This window comes from Chelmon rostratus, chromosome 11, assembly GCF_017976325.1.
Source record: "Chelmon rostratus isolate fCheRos1 chromosome 11, fCheRos1.pri, whole genome shotgun sequence".
NCBI classification, from domain to species: domain Eukaryota; kingdom Metazoa; phylum Chordata; class Actinopteri; order Chaetodontiformes; family Chaetodontidae; genus Chelmon; species Chelmon rostratus.
In genome coordinates, this window is record NC_055668.1 from 15,910,651 (window position 1) to 15,933,674 (window position 23,024).

General features: G+C 40.7%; 1 protein-coding gene across 1 annotated transcript; it reads right to left on the reverse strand.

Annotated features, from left to right (window-relative positions):
* Nucleotides 1-1,719: 1,719 nt before the first annotated feature.
* Nucleotides 1,720-22,938, reverse strand: sgms1a (sphingomyelin synthase 1a). Its single transcript, XM_041947360.1, has 6 exons — nt 22,835-22,938; nt 7,988-8,871; nt 7,757-7,874; nt 6,008-6,161; nt 4,999-5,165; nt 1,720-4,258 (listed from the first exon to the last, which is right to left on the reverse strand). The coding sequence occupies exons 2-6, from the start codon at nt 8,599-8,601 to the stop codon at nt 4,082-4,084; spliced, it is 1,230 nt and encodes a 409-aa protein (XP_041803294.1). The 5' UTR covers nt 8,602-8,871; nt 22,835-22,938; the 3' UTR covers nt 1,720-4,081.
* Between the last annotated feature and the right edge of the window lie 86 nt (nt 22,939-23,024).

Here is a 23,024-nt window from a genome sequence, read left to right on the forward strand (position 1 = left end):
ATCAGACTTGTTTCTCTTGGCTCCGCGGCCTTGAGAGAGAAAAGGTTGCTCTATAGCAGCAGACGGCGCATTGCGATGCCACAATGCGACCGTAAAAATGAAGTTATTATGCATTTTCACATGTTGAGGCACAGTGAGTAGAAAATGTCTTGAGTAGAAAATGATTGATAGACGCCGGAGCGCAGAAAGAGGCCAGATTGGAAAACAGGCTGCTGCAGTTTGGACGCCAGAGCAGAGGCTGCGTTTTCACATGCTAACACATTCTTCATGTTGTCAAATCATTTGCAGAATATGATTTGAGTAATACCTAACCACTGTAACCACCTGAGTTCCACATACAAAGCATTTTACCACCCCGAACTCTCAAATCAAATGCAAGGTGTCTGTAGTTAAGAACGCAGGCCGTTTTCTGTCCACATTACAGATTGCACACCTGCATAATTAAAAGATTTTCAGCCACACGACGCTGCGGACTATCTTGAGAGCTTCACCCTGGCCTATTTAATGAAGTCAGCTGAAAGTAGAAGATGTTTAGAGCACAGATCCTCTCCACCCTCCCCCTCATATGACTGCGTACAGTAGTAATGTGTGGGAGTTCAGCTTGGCTGGCCAGTGCAGTCTCTCCAGGGTGCCAGCAAATTCTCCAGCTGGCCGAGGAGCCGGCTCCAGATAAATATATGCCCCTTTTCATCCGAGGAATTGTGAGGACCCTCTTGCTCTTTCAGCAGGCAGCTGCAGAAAACGCCAGAGGTGACTCAACCCCCCCAGCAAAAATGTATCAGCAGCTGAGGTCGTGATCTAATTAGTTTTATTTGGATCTCTCGAATCTCTAGAGTGTGTCACGGCAGATGACACAATAATCAGCACCGGATCAGTCCTTTGATAATTTGGAAGATAAAATTCTTTTGGACCCTTTTTTGTGTCACTTTCACAATTTTATTCCTCGAGTGAAACTGGGTGAAAGCCAGAAGCTTTAGAAAGTGGCTGTCTTGAAGTAAAAACCAGAAAACATATTTTCTGACTCAGTGACACTGGGAGTGACGCCGACCTACGTGGACACCAACTTTTCTGAATAAGTATGAATCGTTTGTGACACAAGAGATGTCCTGTGTTGTTAGTTTTGGCTGTACTCTATTGGTGGGAAAACATCTCTGTGCACTAATCAGGATTTAGCAAAATTCAACTCAAAATGCATTGTGGGATTGTGATGATTTGGAGATTTTCTGAGTGTTAAATCAATAATAAATAATACCTAGCAAAGGTTTTCTCCATGCTTTAACACTCTTACTCAACGTTCTATGTTACAAATACTTCAGATTTCAGGCATTTTCAGTCATTTTACAAAAACCTCATGATCTGCTGGCAAACACCTGGGTGAATTAGGAGAGAGGTGACGCGAAGACTTAAGTTTGAAACATGTAGGAAGGGTTAACAAGCGGGAACTATGTCAGGCATACTTGCAGTAGGTGGAGAGCACAAATGCATACTGGAAGCATAAACACTTTCTGGAAGGAGAGACCACCCCTCGCGATGCTGGTCTTTTTTATGCAACTCAATGTGTCCACCTGCTGGCTGGTAGAGGCTCTGCCATGACGTCATCTTTTGGCACAATGAGTTGACACGATGTAATCTGCTGTAAGAGAGGCACACAGATGGACGTAGAAAGAGACCGACAGCAAATGAGATTTACATTATAGTAAAATGTTTTATTCAAAAGCGTCCCAAGTGGAATCCTTTATCGTATCTTACAAATATCTGGTATATGCACAGAAAAAGAGACAAAGTTGGTGAGAAGTTTACAGGGAAACAAACAGGATAACCAACTTTCATTTATTGGAGACAAAAAGAATAATTCGACTTGATTGGCAAACAAGACAAAACTCCAGCCTTCATCCTCATCAAAGCTCTCAGGTATCATTAGAGAGCCACGTCTGGGCCATAGCTTCAAACATCTCAGATTAAGATGTGGCCGTATGTGAGGAGCCTGCTGTAAAACTAACAAACCGTTCATTGTAAGAAGTGAAATGATTGGATGATGCTACAGGAAGGAGGGTAAGTCTGTGCTGTAGTTTGTCTCGAACATTAAGACTCTGGTTGGCATTGAAAGGTATCATAAGCTCACATTGAAAATAATATTTTCTCACCTCCTACTTTTGACAGTACTCAAAGAAATTAATCACATTATCAATATTATTTATTTGGATTTTGTATCATCTAAAGCTTAGTGCAGTGTTTCTTCATGAAAACTAATACGTTTATTTTGAACTTTTTCTTCAGTTTCACATAATGAGTTAAATCTTTCCCTATAGACGAACTTGTGCAATACTTTACAGTTCAGTCAGTTACACAAAGAAAAGCAAAAACAAGTCGACATGTGCAGTATTTGATTTGGAGGACACAGTTCACATTCAAGGAAATCAATGTTATCCTGTTTGCACACATATGGCCAGAGAGATCATGAGCTCTGTGCATCACGCTTCATCTTGTTCCCCACACAAAAGTACCATCTTGAGCGTTTGCTACTTCTGGAAAGATCATTGTGGCGTTGCACTGGAGGCTGCGTCGAGGATACACTGGCTTCAGACTGGAAGGTAGCAGCTGGATTTAGCACAAGACAAACCATACAAAGCACGTACAGATGCATCACAGACATGCTCAAAAATTTCGCCTGAAGCTTCAGGTTTTAAACTTTGGCATTCCCTAAACTCAACACAAGTGTCACATCGGACATTTTAATCTAGATCTCATCACTGAAAAGGTTACAAGACCAGACAGCGATGAGGATTATTCTGATTTCAAAATGGGACTCGATGTGGGAACAAGAGAGGGGCTCATTGTCTCCTGAGCAGAGAGATGCAGCGATGATGCAAAAGAGCGTGAGGTCCAGAATAACTTAACTCTGCACCTCGGAGACATTTCTTATGCAATTTCCACTCAGGCAGTGATGTTTAGCGGATAATGTTGGAAAGGAAAACGAGAAGACGTGGTTGTGTCCACAGGCGACTGAGCATTGATGATCCGTCTTTGAACATGGCTGGTGTTGGTTAAAGACTGATTGGTAAAAATGAAATGTTACAGACATAAAAAAAAATACAATTAACAGTCATTGTTTCTGTTAGAACAGCATTAACTAACTAAACATAAACTGACATCATAAAGCATCAATAAATAAACGGGACATTTCAGTCACTGCACGTTATTTTGGAAAAAACAATTTCTGGTAAGGCTGGCGTAGTTGTTTTACATTCATGGGAACGAGACTGTTAACTAAGTACCATCTCATACCACGGCATGGTCACACCCACGGCAGAGAGACGCAAGACACACAGTACTTGAACTGTTTTACAATCAAGCTAAGAAAGGCACTGGAATAATGTTATACCACATTAGATTCTTATGCTCTCAGTTATCCATCTTGAAAAAGGTAAAAATCTAAAAATCTTTTCTTGGACATCATTTGTTTTTGAAAAATAAAGTTTGACATACTTAAAAAAAGTATTTTTTGCACCTCTGACTCATTTTAGCAAGGACAGTTTACAAAAAGTAATTTGCTATAAAAAAAAAAAGAAAAAATGCTTATGGCATTTTGGTTATCAAATACGCTTTCCATTGACACTACTTGCACTAAAAATATTCAAAGAACATGAAGACATGAACTATGGTTTTGTGCAGAGGGGGGAAAAAAGTAATTGAGTCCTTATGGCCAAAAACCAGTTTGAGTTTCAGAAGTTTCTTGATATTTCATAGATCTGCTACAAAAGCAGAGACGGTTATGTGGCCCACGAAGAGGAAAAGACACAAAACAAATATAAATTAGTGCTCTGTGTTGACAAATACACCAGAAGAGAAAGACAATAAAAAACTCTCTCTATATATATATATATATATAGAAAGAGAGACAGAGAGACAAACAACGGAAAAAAAAAATACTAGGTGGGTCACAGTGCTACCCATTTGGACAGGGATGTGTCTGTTACTAGAGGTGAAAGGACAGCATGCTACATTTAACAGTGCCATCTTCCATGGGTAAAAACAGCACTTATGGAAGTCATAGTCCTCCCCTGCTTTGACATGATGAGGGTTACTGGATGTCCAGTTTGCTGTACTTCACACCGCGGTTCCACTGCAACGTTCGCAATGACAGCGGCACCTGATAGTTACGAGGGACCGTGCCGTTGACGTTCTCTTCACAGTATTGGAACAGTCTGTACCACCACACGCGGGAGAACGGGTTACTCTGCGACGTCTCCTTCAGCGACTGCAACAAACACACACAAGTACTGTCAGCGGCTCACAAATCTAACGTTACTTTCTTCACCAGTTAATTTTTGGTTTGAGTAATTTACTTTCAAATTATTCAGGTCCTTCTGTCATTACATATTGTGTCAGCTGTGCTTTTGGTTCCAAAAGTCTTTCATGTGGACTCCTTTACGTACAGGGACAGGAGTAGACCAGTGGAAAAGCTATATTTAAGAAACGATTTATAGCTAAAATAACTAGCCAGGCATACTGTATGTTGATTTGGCCAATCCAGTCAAATAAATACCTTGAAAACTCAAGCTTCTTCATCACACAGAGGAAAAATGTATGTAAAACCATAGATATTTGGGGAATTAAGCTTATTTGCTTCAATGAGAAGACTGACACAGCTCTTTTGTCTGTACACTAAGCTGTCTGCGGCCAGTTAGCTTATGGTAGCACAAAGGCTGGAGACAGGGACAGGGCTCTGCCCCAAAACTTGCCTACCAGGTTCTTTATGGCTAATTAACACTTATCTCAATCCATACAGAAGCCAAAACTGTCAAAAAAGCAGGGCTATTTCCAGTCTTTAAGATAAGATAATCTGCTACTGGCTGTGGCTTTATATTTAGTGTACAGATATTACGGTGGTAATGATCTTCTCATAGAAGTCTCAACAACAAAGTGAAAAAGTGCATTTTACCAAAAAAATATGAAACTACTGCTTTAAAAGATAGAGCTGCTTCAGTATAAACTCACCTGCTGGTTGGCCATAGTGTGGTACCACCAAAACAGGCGTGTAGTAATAAAGTATGCAACCACCACATCCACAGTATAGTGGTCATGTGCTAGAAGGATGCAGAAAATCCCCACTGCACTTAAGATCCAGCAAAACCAGTGGTACCACCAGAACCGCTTGGGGGAATCTGCCAGACAAACAACCGAGCAGGGTTAATACACCACATACACAGATCAAACAGTATCAGCTATAAACAAGAGACTGAAATTGCTTCAACAGGAAAATACACTGTATTTGGCCTGAAAAGTTCCAAAGGTGGCTTTTTGGCAGAAATATTAGCCAAACCATTCTCCTTTTCACCACTAGATGTCACTGCTGTATCAATCAGGTTTGTCAAACCTGGTGCAAAAGCATTGCAGTACAATGTCAGGTAGCAGAGGAAGACAACTGTTGACTTAAAGTCTGCATGAGAAATGTAATAACGTCTGTGACTTGACTACACAGATCAAATGCTACTGCTTCTGAACCTTGCGCGTAGGGATGGGCGCAAAAACCAAATGCATGAGATAACGGAAATGAGGAACAGAGAATGTGGTTCTGAGCAGGCTGAAACCAACATGTCACCAGATGTTTAAGAGGATAGCGCAACATTTCCTCTACATTTCCTTTGCATCTACATTATGTGAGAAGAGAAGTGTTGCAAAAGCCGAGCAGTATTACACTTTATCAGGGAGATACAGACACTGAAGTCGTGCTTTAGGTGCCACCTGCTTACTCTTAGCCTTGAAAAACACAGGGTTTAGCAGCACAGGCACCATTTCTCATTTGTATCTTTCTTTTGACATCTTAACTGACATTTTGAAGGAAATGTGCATTTGATTACGCCAGATGCGGTTGTCAAAATGACGTGCTGCATATTACTACACACAAAGACAGGCTTTAAGAAAGTAAAAAGAGCTTCATATGTGGCTTAGAGGCAAAACATTCCTGTACATTCTTAAACTCTAGTAAAGACACAGTGGAACTTACACTCCTTGATGAAGAGGTACGTTAGTGTTAACATGACGGTGTGGCCACTGTACAGATAATCTCCACACATGGTGTGGGAACCTGTGATTGATAGGCCCCCACCAGCAATCATCTTCATTATTCTCCTCATCTGTGCCTCCCAGTTTCCAAGAAGCTGAAAGAAACACAGCCATTCATAACATTAGATTTTTAATAAACGTATAATAACTGATAGTACAACCTGCACATACTAATGAAATATGTGTTGTGTAAAAGCAGGATGTAGAGAAGAGAGGGAAAACAGGAGCACAACTTGAATTAATCCAGACTGCAGTGTTCATTGCACCTTTAAATTACTTTTGCATTGTTTTGGAGATCAGTTTACATTGCATTTGCTTTTTTGACACTTTTTTCTGACACTTTTTTTGACACATCAAATTATTTTTCTTATGCTACAACATTGAAGGGCGACAAAATATTGTAAAACTGTTCAAATACTTGATTAGAATTTAAAGTTCAGCATCTGACGTTTTTTCGACTAAAGGACAAGTGTATTAGCAGCGAAATGTAGTTGAAGAATCAGAAGTAAAAAACACAAATTCCCCCAATACTTCCTCTAAAATATTAGTAATAGCACTGCTGATATGAAAAGCAGCACAAAGTGCAAATACTAAATTAGGCATTTGTTAATGTAAAGAACCTGTATTATTGCTCACACTTGGTGCCACAAAAGGAAGCAGTGCAAGGTCCTTAGACAAGAGCACATAAGGGTGTGGCAGACGAGGGTGGTGGACGGGTGTAACACATGTTTGACTTTAACATCGGAGGCCACAGATCAGTACATGTCTGCTACGCTCAAAGTTTTTTTTAACCATGACCATTATCTTAACTCTCACATTTCCCCAACACTCACACCAGCTTTATCTGTAACAGAAATTTTAGTTGCCTGAAACTTAGTTGCATTTCAGATGACCCCAATTTTCTCAAACCAGTGTTTCCCATACCTTGATTGTTTGTGGAGGCCTGCCAAAGTGTCAACATTGACCACTACATTTTTTTTTTCTATTTAAAATTGGTAAAATGTTCTTTCATTGTAGAGCTGCGTGCAGAGCAACAATTTGCACAGCTCCTCCTTAGCCCACTCTTGGTCTCTCCCATACATATGATGACAGATCCCCCTGTGAATAGCCCCTCCTGTCCGTGCACACTCTGAATCAAAACATGACCATGAGTGAGAGGAAGGATTGTTGTTTGCTTCACCCACAGATAAGACGGCTGGTCAAATTCCTGAATACAATCAATGCCGAGCTCACCAATGGTTAGTTTCATGAACAGATCTTCACAATTTCTTTTCTAAACTGCTGCAAGTTAACTCTGACAATTTAGCCTACGTTCTTAACACAACTCTGTCAATCTTGCAGACCCCACCCACCCCCTCCCCAACTGCTGCACAGTGGCTTTCAGTAAAAGGACATGAATCTGCTTTCCTAGTAGAGCAACTGCAACACAACCTTAAAGGAACTACAAAAAAAAGTGAAGCAAACACTCAGAGCTTTTCTTACTCACAAAAACATGGACATGCACATATCTTCATCCAATCAGTGGTTAGTGGAGAGCACTGAGAGGCTTTCAGCTTACAAAAGACAACTCATTTTTGCTGAATTTGTCCATTCAGCACAATTGTGCCTACAGCAGTTAAGTAAGAAAGAAGCCTTTCATGCTCAACCAACCTAAAATGGCACGAGAAATAAAAGTGTGTATGTATTATACCTTTGGAGAGCATTTGAAGTGCATCCCAGGGACCGGCAGAGTGGTGATGTACATTGTAATACACCGGTACAGATAGAGTGTGCCCACAATGAAAAAGAAGCGCCTGCCTATAATCGACCTGGGGGGGGGAAAAAAAACAGAATATGAATAACATGACAGTTTCATTTAGATGCAATTCAGATTTTAACTGAAAAAAAAACAAGATATTTGGGTGATTAAACTAGACTGCACCTGTGCTTAAGTAGAATCCACTGTATGAGCCAGAGTCCCACCAACAGCATGCCATTAATCTCACAGATGGAGAAGGCCCACTCCACCCTGTCAAACAGGTCGAAGAACTTATCAGGCAGTGGTGGGGTATGCTCCTTTGGTGGTACCCTCTCATGGACCACTGAAATGACGACAGTGGTGGTAACAAAGCACGCCACCGCGTAGATGAATGCTATGCCTGTCTTCCCCCACTCGGCAGGGAATGAGGAGAGTGTCTTTTCAATTGTAGGGATGGGGATGTGGACCATCTCCATCCTGAAGTCCTTCATCTCCAATGTGCCATTCCTCTGAGGTTTGCCAGTTCCGTTAGGTATCCCACCAACATGTCCGTTTGCATGGCCGTTTTTGTGTGCCTCGATATGAGTCTCTATCCGCAGGGTCTCCAGTCGCTCCAACAGCTGCTGCCCGCCATCAGATGACACCAGCAACAGGGGAGGCATCTGGAAATCATCCTCGGTGAGCCTAAGCAGGGCAGGGCCGTCCGTCTGACGGAGAGCATCTATGTACTCCAGCATCCCCTCTTTGCTCAGCCAACTGGAGACGTCCTCTGCTGACCATGCCGCCACCTTCTTCATCTTGGTCAGTGGGCAATGAGGAGGATAAGGAGGGTCCTCAGAGTAGAGAGGAAGGTTCACAAGAGGTTTGTATGTCTATGGGGCAGTGGTAAGTCCTCCCCAGTTTTGGCACATGGTGTTCTCTTGCACCCAGAGGGAGCACAGCCTCCTCTTGAAGCGATGGGGGGTAAGTAGTAGGGTCACTCAGGGTTAGAGCTAATAGATAGGAGGTGAACCACACTGGCCTCTGGCTGTCCTCTCCTCATCAGCTCTTCCCCACACACTGCACCCCTGTTAGAGCAAAAATAAAAGAGAATGCAGTGATGAAGACCACATCCTAACTGTACTGTGTGTAGTCATAGACCAGAAGCCTGGTCAGACCCGAAAGCTAGTATGTATATTCTGAATTAATAATAGAGAAAATCACCCATGAAACTACTTCAGGCCCATTTCACAAACATGAAACACTAAATGAATAATTCACATTCCAAAGCTTTAACAATAATAAGCAACGGTACAAGGACTCGATCGATCCACGGGTTTCCCTTCTTTGATCGTCAGTGCCGGGAAACATTTTCATACATCAGTGGGAACAGAGTTGATATAATATATATATCCTTTATAGGTGATTATACATACAAGTGGAGAAGATCTATTACCCTTCACCACGGAGAAAGTGTCAGTAATTCACACAGTAGCACTTCTGCAATCCCCATATGAATGGGTTTCTGGTTCAAAACCCTTATTATAAGACAACAGTGTGTAACCAGATCTGAGGTGAAGTGAAGGAACAAGAAGTGTTGGCTGTGACGAGAATGAATGTACAGTGAGTTACAGCTAGTCAGTGGTTCATCGTTTATTTGATCAGCAGCAAGCTGAGCAGATAAATCTGAATTGCTACCATACAAGTCGACTGCCAAGTCAACTGACCATGTAATTCAGGTTACTGAAAAATGTACTGCTCAAGACGAACGAAAGCATCTATGAACCTGTCTAATATGCTGTGTGCTAGATTAAAATATTATATGTTTAACTTTGTTTTCCATACTGTGTGTTTCTCATCCAGGTGTCGGGCAACAGCATCACATCTGTGGCATGTCATGTCTGTGGTGCACAGAGGGTGGCCCTGCTTGTGTTCAGAGGAGTGCATGGTACAGCTGGAGGCAGGTTCTGATCTACTGCATGCATATGCGGAAAGAGGGAGGATGAGAGGGAAACGGACGGCATGGAGGAAATCATAAATCTGTGTGAACGTCAGCAGTGAGCAGTGAGACGGCCCCACCACTGTAATCAGCCAGCAGTCAGACCCCAGCTCAGTCAGATCAACTAAGGCCAATAGCAGCTAAATACACTGGCAGGCCAGCAGGTTGGCAGGACAACAAACTGCACATCAGTACTTAGTCTCACCTCGACTCAGCACAGAGGCCTGTTCATTTAGGCCAGCAAAACAGGGCCAAAGAAGTGGGCTATGCGCTGGGTCATCTACAACTCTGACAACACCTGGCATCAGATTTATTCCAGCTGAGGTCTGGAGATCAGTTTGACCTAATAACACCACAATTCCAACGAAACATGCAAACACGAAAGAGCAAGTGTAAAAACAAACATATGGATAGCATGCAAACAGCACAGCATGAGAGTCCTCATTGCAACAGCTTAGCTACATGATAACCCAGCTGTGTACCTTCACATTGTGTGAGTTGTGCAAAGTAAAACAGTATTCAGTAGAAATAAGGAGAACAAAGACATTGAGCAGTTGCATCAATGTGTTAACAGTGTACAATTCAGACACATCAGAGATTAGCTACCACTGCGTCAGCTGTGTGCTGAGGACCTTTGGTCTGTGAATCAGCTTACAGCCGTTTCAGGGAAGAAATAATCTCACTCAACTGAAATGGGGAAAAACAGACTAATCCTGAAACTAATAAACTAACCTGTATTAACTCAGGTATCTGAATACAGCGGTTTAAGAAATCCCACAAATCCTGGATGTGAGGGCTGTTGCAATTTGTACATTGAAAACTTTATGAGTGCTCATATTAACTTTGGTAGTGATGGAATGCATGATGGAAAGAGTATGATGGTGCTGTGCTACTGCTCTCTTATTCAACCTGGAGATGGAGAAAATTCCCGGAGTACATACCATGTACTGTATGCAGTGAATTATTTCCACTGGCTGTAACCGGACCCTGCCATAACACAAGGCTGTGGAAAATACATATTTCATGTCATCACCTGATGACCAAGTGGAAGGGCTTTGATAAAAATGTTTCTGCCACAAGCAAAACAGATGAAAATCTGATCAAGAGTGAGTTCTCGACAGCATTGTTTGAGGACAGAGGGCTACAGAAACAGAGGAAAGTCTGGAAATGCTTCAGTCTTATGATGTTGAGAATTTTGATACAAGATAAAGGTAAAAGAAAACATTGAAGTTACTCCCTAAACAAAGGATTTTGTCCTTGAAAGCCTTTTGTGTCCCGTCAGAGCTTTAATAAATATGACAGCACCACAGAAAGGCAACACAGATAGGACATGATCGTTACGTGCAGCCTTCATTTTCAGGGTTGTCATGTGTTCTTTCAGTACAGAGCAGGGAATTCTATTGTTGTATGTTTACTTACGGTAGCCTAGCTCCTACTTACAACACTGACGTCATTCGTTTGAGGGTGTTTAAGGTGTTGAAGGAAGTGGCTTTTTTTTTTTTCTTTTAACCCGAGTTAAAAAAAGGATGTACCTAAGAGGAATCAACTGAACTTTGAATCCTAACATCATTGATAAAGCAGCACAGAGTTCACACCAGATAAAACAGGCTATAGAGCCTGTCCAACGTTGCTTCCGCTTGCAAAGCTAATTTTTCTTGCTTTAGTCATGCAAATTTGGCTGTTAGAAAGATTTTCAGCACAGAGGATGATGTGTACCGATCTTGGTGTATGTGTGTGCTTTTGTTACAGCTCACATGGGTAAATCTCTAATTCTGCCAGGAATTCCAGGTTTTATTTCTTCATTTACACAGAGTCTTGGTGCTTTCATTGTCATCATGGAAATGTATGTCTCATTTGTAAAGAGTGTTGCATGATGGTAGCATTGCACACCTTGTGCTCACACTGAAAGGCTTGTTTGTTATGTCACCTCAGTATCTAAGAACACTAATAGTTTAGCCCAATATCTAAATTCAGCACTAATGTCAATTGCACTTGTAGCATTAGGGACCATGAACTTCCCCAAAGAAACTTAACTAACTGGTATACAATTACTTTAACATCCCTTAACTTTGATTTCTTCAAATCATTATTTATTCAGTGTAGCTTTGTTAAGCACATATCTTGCTTTGATCATACCTGCTCCACAAGCAGACAGTGGAGGTATGTTGACAGGTGAGTAGTTAAGTTCAAAGTGCTACCACACCCAAAATCCTTTTGCCCATACAAAAGTTACCTCCTGGGGGCTTCAGAGGTGGCTGTAAAAAGTTTTAGTTTGCTCCTCAGAAAACAGAGGCTGTGGTCAGCTGAATTCATAGATTCATGCATTATAATAGTGACAACTACAGACTAAAGGCACCTAGGTACATACTGAAGGATAATGATGACAATGGTGAGTATTTGTTCACTTCACTTTGTTTTTTTTTTTTTTACTGAATCTGTGACGATAAACTTAAATCAAAGTTCTACTACTTGTAGTCTCTGCTTTGTTTAGTGGAAGTGGTGGAGCATCAGGATTTGAGTATCATTTTACAGGGCTTGCTCAAGGGCACTTCAGTGGTGGATATACCAGTGGGGTAAACACTACTTAAACCGGCCCTATTGAGTTAACAAAAGTTAAAATTCAATGTAAAACTCACCATGTGTATCCTTGAAGTCTAACAAACATGTCGAGAACTGATGCAGCAAAATCATAAATCACACACTCATTTTTCAAGCCTGTTTTCTTTAAATGCTCATTCCAGAAACTTTCAGAAAAAAAAGAGACCAGGCCAGTGGCAACACTGTGGGACACAGCTACACAGACTAAATGAGCCTGTCTGCTTTTCTACTTGGAGTTCTGCTTGATGGGTAAAGTACTGGCTTGCCGTGCCGGGTTTATAATCTGAAGTCAATCAATGTAACCTCAAACTGGTTGAAGCCGAATATGGATTCTTCAGTTCTAAGGTGAATAATCTATTGTTTTTAAACAGCTAAAACTGCAACAGCATAGCATAAAGGAAACAGACACCAAACATGACAAAAACATCAACATCATCAACAACATCATGTCAAAGACCTTCTTGGTGAAGCAGCATTCAAATATACAACATAGTTAATACATCACCTGCCTAGATCAGACCTTTACGATATTTCACATTACCACTTCCTCTTTTTTTTAAACACCTAAACGCTATACACACCTAAATCAAGCGGAAATGCCACGATAAATTTAAAAACAAACAGGAAAGTGTACTATATTAAGGGGGACTGCACCATACGAAAATAAAACGTTACCACAACGGCACTTTCCCCTCATGCGGTAAATTTTTCCCCTCAGAAAGTTTGGTGGGGCTAAGGGGAGGATAAGGGCGGGGGGTTGAATGATTTAGCACAAAGAAGTACATGTGACATCACCAGAAAAATATCCCACCCAGTTGCGACAATATTTCAAGGCGACACAAACATAAACACACACCATCCGTAGCCATCTTTAGGCAGCCAGGAGTGGTACTGAATGACTCATTCACAATGGCTCTGAGTGGCCTTTCAAAAGAGCGAGTCAGATTGGGTATGACACAGACCGATGTTAAAACAAAACTGCCTCTGCTGTAAGTTTCATTTAGACATGCGATAAATAAGCATTTACTTGTACGAATAGCAACCTGGACTTACTTTTTTTCTTTTTTTTCCCCTAAACAAACCTGTTAGGCTATCACTTTTAAGTTTTTTTTTTAAATATATACCTGATCACAGGTCTGAAATCAAATCATTTTTAGGGCCTGTGATAAATACTGAATTATTAGGACATTGCAGCTAAAATGTAGGACACCAAGGTCACAGCTAATGGTGCAGTAACAATAAGGGATAAATACATATTATAAAAACAAAACACTATACAATCAACAATTCGGAGCCAGTGTATTGAAAGACAGTACAGAGTTTATTAAAACTGGAAACTGAATGTTTGACTTTTCAACAAAATCCTTTTTGATTGATTATTTTTTGGGGCTAAGTGGCAAAGGGTGATCAAGATTAATCTGAGCATGTTTCAACACCCATGCAACTACTAGCATTAGAATCTGAGATTGTGACAGCAGTCACACAAATCACAACACTTTTTTGAACTTTAAACATTTAACTGAACACTGATGAGAAACTTTTCAAGGCTTTAAGGCCACACACATTGCTGGCCGTTTGGCTGTGGTGTAATTCCTGCCCTGCTGATCTGAATTTGAGCTTCACAGTAGAGGGCACCTGTGCCATACAACCTAGTACTTACTGTTATGTGTTCCTAAATTCCCTGTCCTTCAACAGCGCAACAGCATTGGCCTCAGAGGGAAGAACAATTGCTTTCTGACCTGTCACCACCCTCTGTTTTTTAGTTTCCGCCTCTTCATACATTCTCCTCCTCGCCTGCATGATCAGGAGCCAGCACCTATTCATTGTACTTTCTCCCACTCTATCTCTATTCCTGCACATTTGTTTCCTGCCATTTGTTTCATTCTGTGATGTCTTTTTTTGCTGTTGTTGGCCCTTACAACACTTACAACTTGTGAGAACTCCCGGTTAAAAAGAATGGCTTTTATCAAATTGGCAGAAGTACAGATACGTGAATATTAATTAGATGTGAGGACAAATATACAGTGACAGAGGCTCAACACTCACAGGCACGTTAGTCTAAGCCATGTTACAGTTGGCCTGACCAGCCTTACCACATCATGTGGAAAATGTAGCTAATATCTGACAAATACACTGTGGCTCTTGCGTAACAGTAAGAATCACTGAACACACACAGGAGCCATCATAAAGGCTTTTCGCAACAACATGTCTGTGCTTGAGCTGGTTGCTGAACCAAATCGCAAAACCAATTCCAGTGCTTCCACCAAGGAACCCATCATAAAACTGGGGGCAATGTCAGCACCATGCAAAGCTGAGCTCATTTCTAGGAAACTAGAAGCAAAGAGCAGCAAGGAGAGTTTGATTCGATCTTAAATGTAATTCAGCAATCCTTTAACCAAACTTATGCTCTGCAGGTCATAAGGCTGATCCTCAAGAGAAATTCAAAATGAATTGGAAAGTTGCAAAACTATCGTGTACATAACAAAAGGGAAGGGTGACAACCGGGTTTAACCAGAAAGGTGCAATAAATAGAAAACTGAGAATAAAGAAATGTGACTACGAGAGGACAAAAAGGTCAAGACAGCACGCTGATAAGAATGGCATCAACTTCGTCTTCCTGGAAACAAGCTGATAAATAAATTGACCGGGTCACTCCCTGTGCTTATGTAGCATCCATGTTTGACATGCTATGCAAGTTGCCATCAACTACCACAGTAGATCATGAGTTTGCCTCACGTTGTGACAGCATGTAAGCAAAGAAAGTAGAACTACAATGATTAGTCAACTTTTCGATTAGTGAATCGACAGAAAAATAATCAGTAACTTTTTTAGTAATTGATAGACATGGACGAATACTGGTACCAGTATCAGGTCCAATACTGTCCTCATATAATCAGAAATGTAATCGTAAAACGTGGCATGAACCTCTCATCATTTGAGCAGTTAGGCCGTAGGGCAGGGTGTCTAAAAATGTGGTGGATGAAGAAAATTTCAACAATTCAATTTTCACTGAATTTAATTCAAATATTCAAAATTGAATGAAGTTTGAATTCATTAAATTCACCTCGCATTGGAAAGGTACAAGATAAAAATGGAGAGGGGTATTCAGAAAAAGTGCCTCCATGTCCCATTAATTATTTTTTGAAAAATGCAAGTATCACATGAAGTGGGCCTAAAAGCTTTTCAGCAAAACTGAGGAGGTTTTTCTGAATTCTGCTATTTCCGTTCCGCTTACTACTTCTAAAACTGCTTCTCATATCTAACAGCTAATGTTCTGTTTTAGCCAATGTAATTGCACAACCAGCAAACATTGTCAGTGACAGAAAAGCCACAGATGATATTTCCCCCTCACAAAAAAGGAAAGCTTTGTTTGCCATCTCCCTGCCTTGTCTCCTAAGGGTGTTGTCCTTGTTTTTGAAAGAGTGGTATCCTTTACAGGTGTTTTATCTGGTGAGACCATCTGACAATGGGTGAACACCACACTCTCACCTGTATCCCTTTACACCTCGTATACAAGTACCTCACAGGCAGACAATGCAGGGCCAATATTTACACAACTGGGCCAGCAGTGGTTAAAGTAAAAGACTGGATGGTTAAAATTAACCATACATGTTGCATACAGTTGTACGTTACACAGTGGTTCAGTGATATTGTTAAAGTGAGTTAATATACAGCACTTACACCAAACTTTATGAAGTGTGGTGCTGCGGCTCCTCCTGCTATTTGTAAGAAACTCTTCAGTTCATAATCTGTAAAGCCTTGGTGAAAATCCCTTATACACCTTAAGCAGCTATGGTTAAGCACTATAAACTTCTAAGATGCTCAGTTCCCAGAAATATGTCCGTCTATCATCGTTTAACTGGGAGGGACAGACTCAATGATTAAACAGTGTTTGGCTTGAGTGAACGCAGAGGGGATGAATAACATGCTTGGAATGTGCAGCATTTTAGAGATTAAAAGGGTCAGCTAACGCAAATCACACACGCCTACACAAAATTTCTACCTCTAAGATTTCTGCCACCAAACACAAAGAAGTTAGTTAATTCACTAAATTTATTACTAAATAGCACTAACTAAATCTCTTTACACTTACTTGCATTTGATGAGTTTACATCAATTTAAACTCTTGACTTGCCATTTTATTTAATTGTTTTCTTTGGATTAATTTGAAATTTGTTATTTCTTAATTTTTAATCTTCATTTTCACGATTGCCTCCAATTTCTAACTGTGTTTTGATATTTACTTGTCATGTGTTGTGTAGGTATTCAACTTGTTTGACTAACCAGCACCTATAAAGTGAGCAATAAGCAATGAAACTAAATTCAGATATGATCAAAACCATTCACATTATTTTATAGACTTTATAATACTCTGGCTGTGTAATTAAACAAAAGAACGCTCAAGATCGGTGAAACTGTAAGACTGTAGAAATTAACATGGCCTTAGATCCTTCAACAAGACCAAATCAATATCAGAACCAATCCGGACAGGTCTTACAGCACAAGATGGCCTTCAAAAGTAAATTAGAATCAGCACAGGCGTCAAGTTTACATTTTAAACTACACCTACACTTCCAAGTTTTGCTTACACATTGGGTTTTCTGTTGTGAAGACAAGATGTACGGCTTCCTTTAGCAGCAGATTACTCGTCATCTCGAGAAACAATGACCCACAGGGATCGACCAACATATCTGGCATGTTGATAAACACATGTATACAAGAAGCAATAAATAGCTCCTGGAGACAATACAGAGATTCTTGTGATAGCACATACACATATCTGAGATTAAAATCTTTCCATTTACAATGAATAAGCTATTAGAGAAGTTGGAGCACTACCACACAAGCTATCCAGGGCAAGAAAACTGTATGAAACTGAGAAATTTAACAGTGAGGTCTGATGACGGCTTTGACTGAGTACAGTTACTGTTAAGTACGACCACAGGCAATGAGGCCTGATATTTTTTTCAGTCAGGGAATAATCAATCTGCTAGCCATAACAGCTGACTACAGACGCTCCAAAACGTGTATTATATAACATCCTCCTACTACCTAGGAACACTGCATATCTAATTTTATCAGATAACTAGACTACAGCTGTAATGGAAGAATGAAAATTTGCATTCTAAATAAGAGGAAAAACAAATACCATTTCATTCTTTTTTTACCCCCCAGTGTGGGCACCACTAAGCTTATCTGTCATTACAAAACGTTATTAAGAGGAAAACACTGGGATAGGACAAAGCCAAAAATGGCATATAAACCCAGGTCATGTGTGCTTCATCACGCAGGACCTAACAACCCTGCTATTACAGAACAATACTTTGTACAGGCAGTCTGTTAATTATTAGAGCAAGGGTTAAGATTAGACAGATCAGAGAACATGGATGACTCTTGCAGAAGTCTCAGGGGTTCTGAGCTGAAACAACAACCATACTGGTGGGTGCTATCTGCAAATGAGGAAACCACCTGTGGCTTTGAGTCACTTATTAGGATGTCAGGCCTTCACAGCCCCTGAGGGCCAACACACAACTTGCTTAGCATCTCTGTTCACCTGCACATGGTGCAGATACATCAGAAATTATATCCAGGATAGCACCCAAGGGACTTGTTGTCAACAGGGAGTAATTAGTGTGCAGCACAGCATTTAGCCCATCTTTTCATATATTTACTGTCCAGACTGTAATGGTCTTTATCAACAAGGTTGACAGACCTGTCATGACTTTCCATGTTTGAGCAGAAACATGCAATTTCCTAACCGTATTTCTGCATAGCTAACACTAGACAATTGTGCTTCTTCTCACTTCTGTTGGCAGGACATAAATAAATGTTGCGGTTTGCTTTCTTTCACGGCACAACTCAGAAAATGCAGGTCTTTTCTGGACTGCATGTGAACCATACAAATTAAAACACCCTAACATAACCTGATGACTCTCTTTTGGCCTGTGCATTGGGATTTTTGAGACTTATATGTTGTATTTCAGGAGCAATAACTTGCACAGTACACCAAGTTCTGGCTCTTGCTTTCTTGGTTCTCTGACTGGTGCAATCTTCCATGAAGATGCCATCCATTGTAGCCCGTTTATGACCATGTTCAATGACCTGAAACCTCCACGGCACTATAAGAAAAGGCACAGTCTCCAAAACCAAAAACTTCACATAGCTGCAGTAATCTCAGTATTATTGTTAAAGTTTCTCAGAGGAGAACTTTACACATATGACTTCAAGTGCAGTCATGTTTCCAACTGTTTTTTCTTTCAATCATGTTATTTTAACAGTATACACACTGTTACATTCTTTAAGCATGAAGCATAAACCAGGCTTTAAGGGGCTTAGGCAAGTGGAGACAGGGCAACACCCAAAATCTTGTCATGTATAGTTATAAAGCTTATTTCCATTTTGGCTGGAATTGTGTAATTTTCATTTCAGAGGTTTTACACACGTGTCTCCTTACATGGATATAAAGTAAATGAATCCAAATACCCTCCTTATCACTGTTAAAATCATTACTCATTAAAATCCTTTTTCTACTGCACATAAGAACAGGAAAGTTTTTCTACACCTAAGATGCACATCACACCATTACCAGACATTGAGGTGGGGGAGTTTCAAGTTGCTGTGGAGCCAGCTAGTAAAGGATAGTAGAGAAACTGTCTCACAGGACTCCCTTTGACCTTGCTGTATTATCTAGTTTTTCTTTTACTTTCACACTTTGTACATACATAACTTGGTTTTAATCTCTGCCCTCCTTCAAGGGCAGTTGTGGACACAAAATGACATCACTGGCCTGCCAAAGTCACACCATCTACCCTCAATATAGTATCATGGTTTTATATTTAAAATAGGCCAAAATATGCAAAAATTAGGGCAAGAGCAGGTCTACAGTAATTAGGGTACTTGAAATATAGGCACACTGGTGTACCTTTGATTGCATGTGTACCCAACAACGTGAGAAACTTGATGCAGGAATGCAAGCAGGGGTGGGAGTTACTTAGAACAAGTCAGGACAGGGGGATACCTTGCTCAGTTTTAAGCAGGCTAGACAATAGCACATGACAAAAAAAACAAGCAGGCCTTCACTGGGGCAAGCTGCACTACTTAAAATTCCATACAAATACCCCTATTCCCCACCCTCGTCCTCATGTATCTGTTCCTACATTTGTAATGTACCTGCATCATCTACTGTAATACAAAACCTTACATATGTACACATAAATTATAATTGTGCCAAATTCAGTAAGCGTCTGTGTGTCTGCAGCTCCTTAATTAATTCAAAGAAAGCCCGGCCAAATAAGATGACACAAAACTACTTCAAGACTGCCCTTCTGCCAAAAAGGATCATCAAAATTTAATCTCATAATTTGACGGTATTTATTTTCTGAACAACACAAAATAGGCTATGTCAGAGCACTACTAGCCTAGATAGCCAAAAAGCAGTTATAGGCCACAGGAAACTGGGACATCATGTGAGTGGCAGTAAAACTTCATGTGTTTCTAATTATGGCAGAAACAAGATTGAAGCCATTACATATTGTTTCTCTGGAGGCAAACCTATGATGGAAATCAAATGATCAATGGCTGTTAGCTGGGATTAACACTGTCATCCCATGCTCTAGAATAACAAACAGGCCAAGGCCATCGGGTAATAGCATTACTCCCTGGTTGTGCTTTGAGTACTGAGGCTCAGATACTCTGGAGAGGTGCAGACACACACATTTGCAAATGTGTGATCATTTTAGAAAAGACTAGTATGCATTTCAAGTGTAGAATGTGGATCAGTTTCAGAATGCCAGAAGACCCACACAGTGTTTTCCCATTAGGCATCTGAAGCCATTTTGAACAGTAACCTGTTTAAAAACGAACATGTTACACAAAAAATAAATGTTAGGATAATTTGCAGGGACCTACACACCGTATCAATAGCAATGATTTTAATAAGGAATGTTTTGATATAAGAGGTCTTATTCAGGCTTTGTCAGGCAAACTAACATTGGCAGAAAATGCAAATTTTGTGTGACTTGGCAGTGACGTGTAATTTTGACTCAACGTGAAATTGAATTTGAGGCCATGTACGGGTGTTTGGTTTACATTAAAATCTATGGAGGGGACAGTCAAAAAATACAAGACAAAACGCAATATTCATCTGTTTGACAGAGACAAAATAGACAAATTGCCCAATATGGACACTTTATAATCTAATGCAAAAGTGACCACTGAGCGTTTGCACCTTGTGTTAAACCTAAAAAAGCAGGCTTCTATGAGATCATTTTAATGATGGTGCTCTCTGTAGTGTTAAAAATATAAACATTAATGCAGCTTTAAACTGTTTATATATGCAACATAACTTCTCCATTCTGTTGTAAGATTTTAAATTTAGAATCTCTTTTCAATATAGTTTGTTGGCCATTTGTCCTTTGCTATTGATTTAAATGTTTAGCAAGTTGACGTGAGTTATAATACTTGCAGAGCTGATTAATTGATGAACTATGCTCAAACTTTTATTCACATTTATGAAAAAGCATGTTCAGTTGACACTCCCAGTATATCTTTAGAGACTCCAGCACATAAAATAAGAACCTGCAATGTGCCATCTACATCTCTCACTCCTCATCTTCATGTTGCTGCATAAGTCTCGTCTGTCTCCCTCATCCTGTTCTCTTGACATCTGTGTCACTCCTAATTTCCTGGTAGTCAGTTTCACACCCTTTGCTTCGAAAATCAAGATCAGCCATTTACACAAGATGACACTAACAGGGGTTACAGATGAGTGCAAACGTCAGTGAGAGGGGTGCTAATATCACTTCCCTATGGAGTGATATATGTGACGCTTTGACATATTGATCAGTCATATCCAGTAAAGCTATGCCGTTTTCATTCGAGAAAAATTACACCTCGCACTAATGCCATTAAGTAATCTGCAGCCTATGACATAAGAGTTTATGGTATGTTGTCTAGAGACAACAGTGGCAGGAAAGCACTTTTTCAAGGCCAGGGGAAGTTGATGACTCAAGCTACTATTGGTTGAAACTTTGGCTGTCAGCTGAGACAGTTTTCCAAGGCTGAATCAGTGCTGTGCCTGCTGCCTACAGAAAACGCACAGTTTCCACTTGTTGATAGTCTGACATGCTTTGCAATGAGGTTTCCTCTGCAATTGGGCTAGATGCTGTGCTAACAACAACCCCCATTGACTCAATTTAACATTTTCACCCCTTGACACTCAGCAGCCACAGTGTTTAGGTCTGTGAAAAGTTGCTTTCTCACCAGTTCCGTTACACAGACATCTCACTGTTCATTTCGACCACTGTCTCTGTTGGCTCATCTGTCTGACCAGTGAGTTGCACTGTGGCCTTAGTGGATGTTGGGTTAGCAGTCATACACAGCATGTCCTGCTAACAGGGCTGATGTGTCTTTTTCCAGCGACACAACTGTGCAAACACATCTGTGATCACGTTCGCACCCTCTTTTTCCAAAAGGGGAAGCAACGTGTCTGTAACCCTTCAAGGAAAACAGCCCTAAACCAGGCCACCCGTTCCACCCTCTTCTTCGGCGAATAAACGAGGCAAAACAGATCCCAAATGTGACCATGTCGAGAGACGCGAAATAGAGGGAGAAACAAATATTTGACTACCATTAAAACTCTAGGTTACTATTTACAGAAAAACAGAGCTAGCGAAGGCTTAGCTGAGAATGTAACGTTATTCGGCAATTCACTGCCACTGGAACGTTAGTAGGCACACCTGTGAAATAGCATTACATCAAAATCATGGCTGACACAGGTGGTTTTAACGTGCTAAAAACACTGCCTTCATTCACACTTAGGCCTCGGCAGCCACTGTATAGTGTGGCTTAAGAGCTTATAGTCTGACCACCTAAAAATAGATAGGCAAGCTGGCGTCTTCGGTATTTTAGCTAGCTAGCTAGCTGGCTAGCTAAAACACAGCCTACACTGGTCGTGCATTCGTAGCGCGATTCGGGGTAACGGTTAGCTACATGTCTGCAAATTAGTAGACTAAAAATTGTTTGTATTTAATGTTGTGTCTTAAATATTAACCAGCTCAGCATTTTTGCTCGGGTTTGAATTCACACAGCGCTAACTGAGTGTAGCTTCCCTGCCAATCACGCTGGATCAGAATTAACGACAACGGGAGATGTTTTGTCGTCAACTGGTGAAATATTTCAACACTACGCTAGTAAGCAGCATAGCTAACGTTACGTTTGGCAATGAATACGAAAAAAGTGGTGCGCCAAATAGCTTATACCGGCATAACGTTTGTTGCAATACAACAGTGTCTGACTCAGAGTTTGTGTTACAGCATTAGATATTAACTAGTAACAGTTACCTTGCCACGACTTGGAGCCAGAGTGTTAACTAACCAACCTCGCCGAGAGGGCTCAGCGGTTAGCTAGGTCCGCTTTCCATAAACGGCTAATAAAGGTGTGTGTAATGTAATTACCTTGTCTTCGAAATGTTGAAGGACTTCTCTTCAAATTGCACTGTCTTTCACCGCAATGTGGTACGAATCCCTCTGGAAGTCTGTCCGGTGTTTTCATGGGTAGGCGGTTTGTGACTGGAGAAGCGGGGAGTTCCCTTCACAGCATCACCCGTGCTACCTTCACGTGCCGTCAGAAATGTTACGTCCCACT

Coding starts and splice junctions, on each gene's coding strand:
- sgms1a (XM_041947360.1), bottom strand. CDS start 8,601: ATGAAGAAGGTGGCGGCATGGTCAGCAGAGGACGTCTCCAGTTGGCTG. Junction 6,162..7,756: donor ACTTCAAATGCTCTCCAAAG/GTATAATACATA, acceptor TGTTTCTTTCAG/CTTCTTGGAAACTGGGAGGC. Junction 5,166..6,007: donor GTACCTCTTCATCAAGGAGT/GTAAGTTCCACT, acceptor TTTGTCTGGCAG/ATTCCCCCAAGCGGTTCTGG.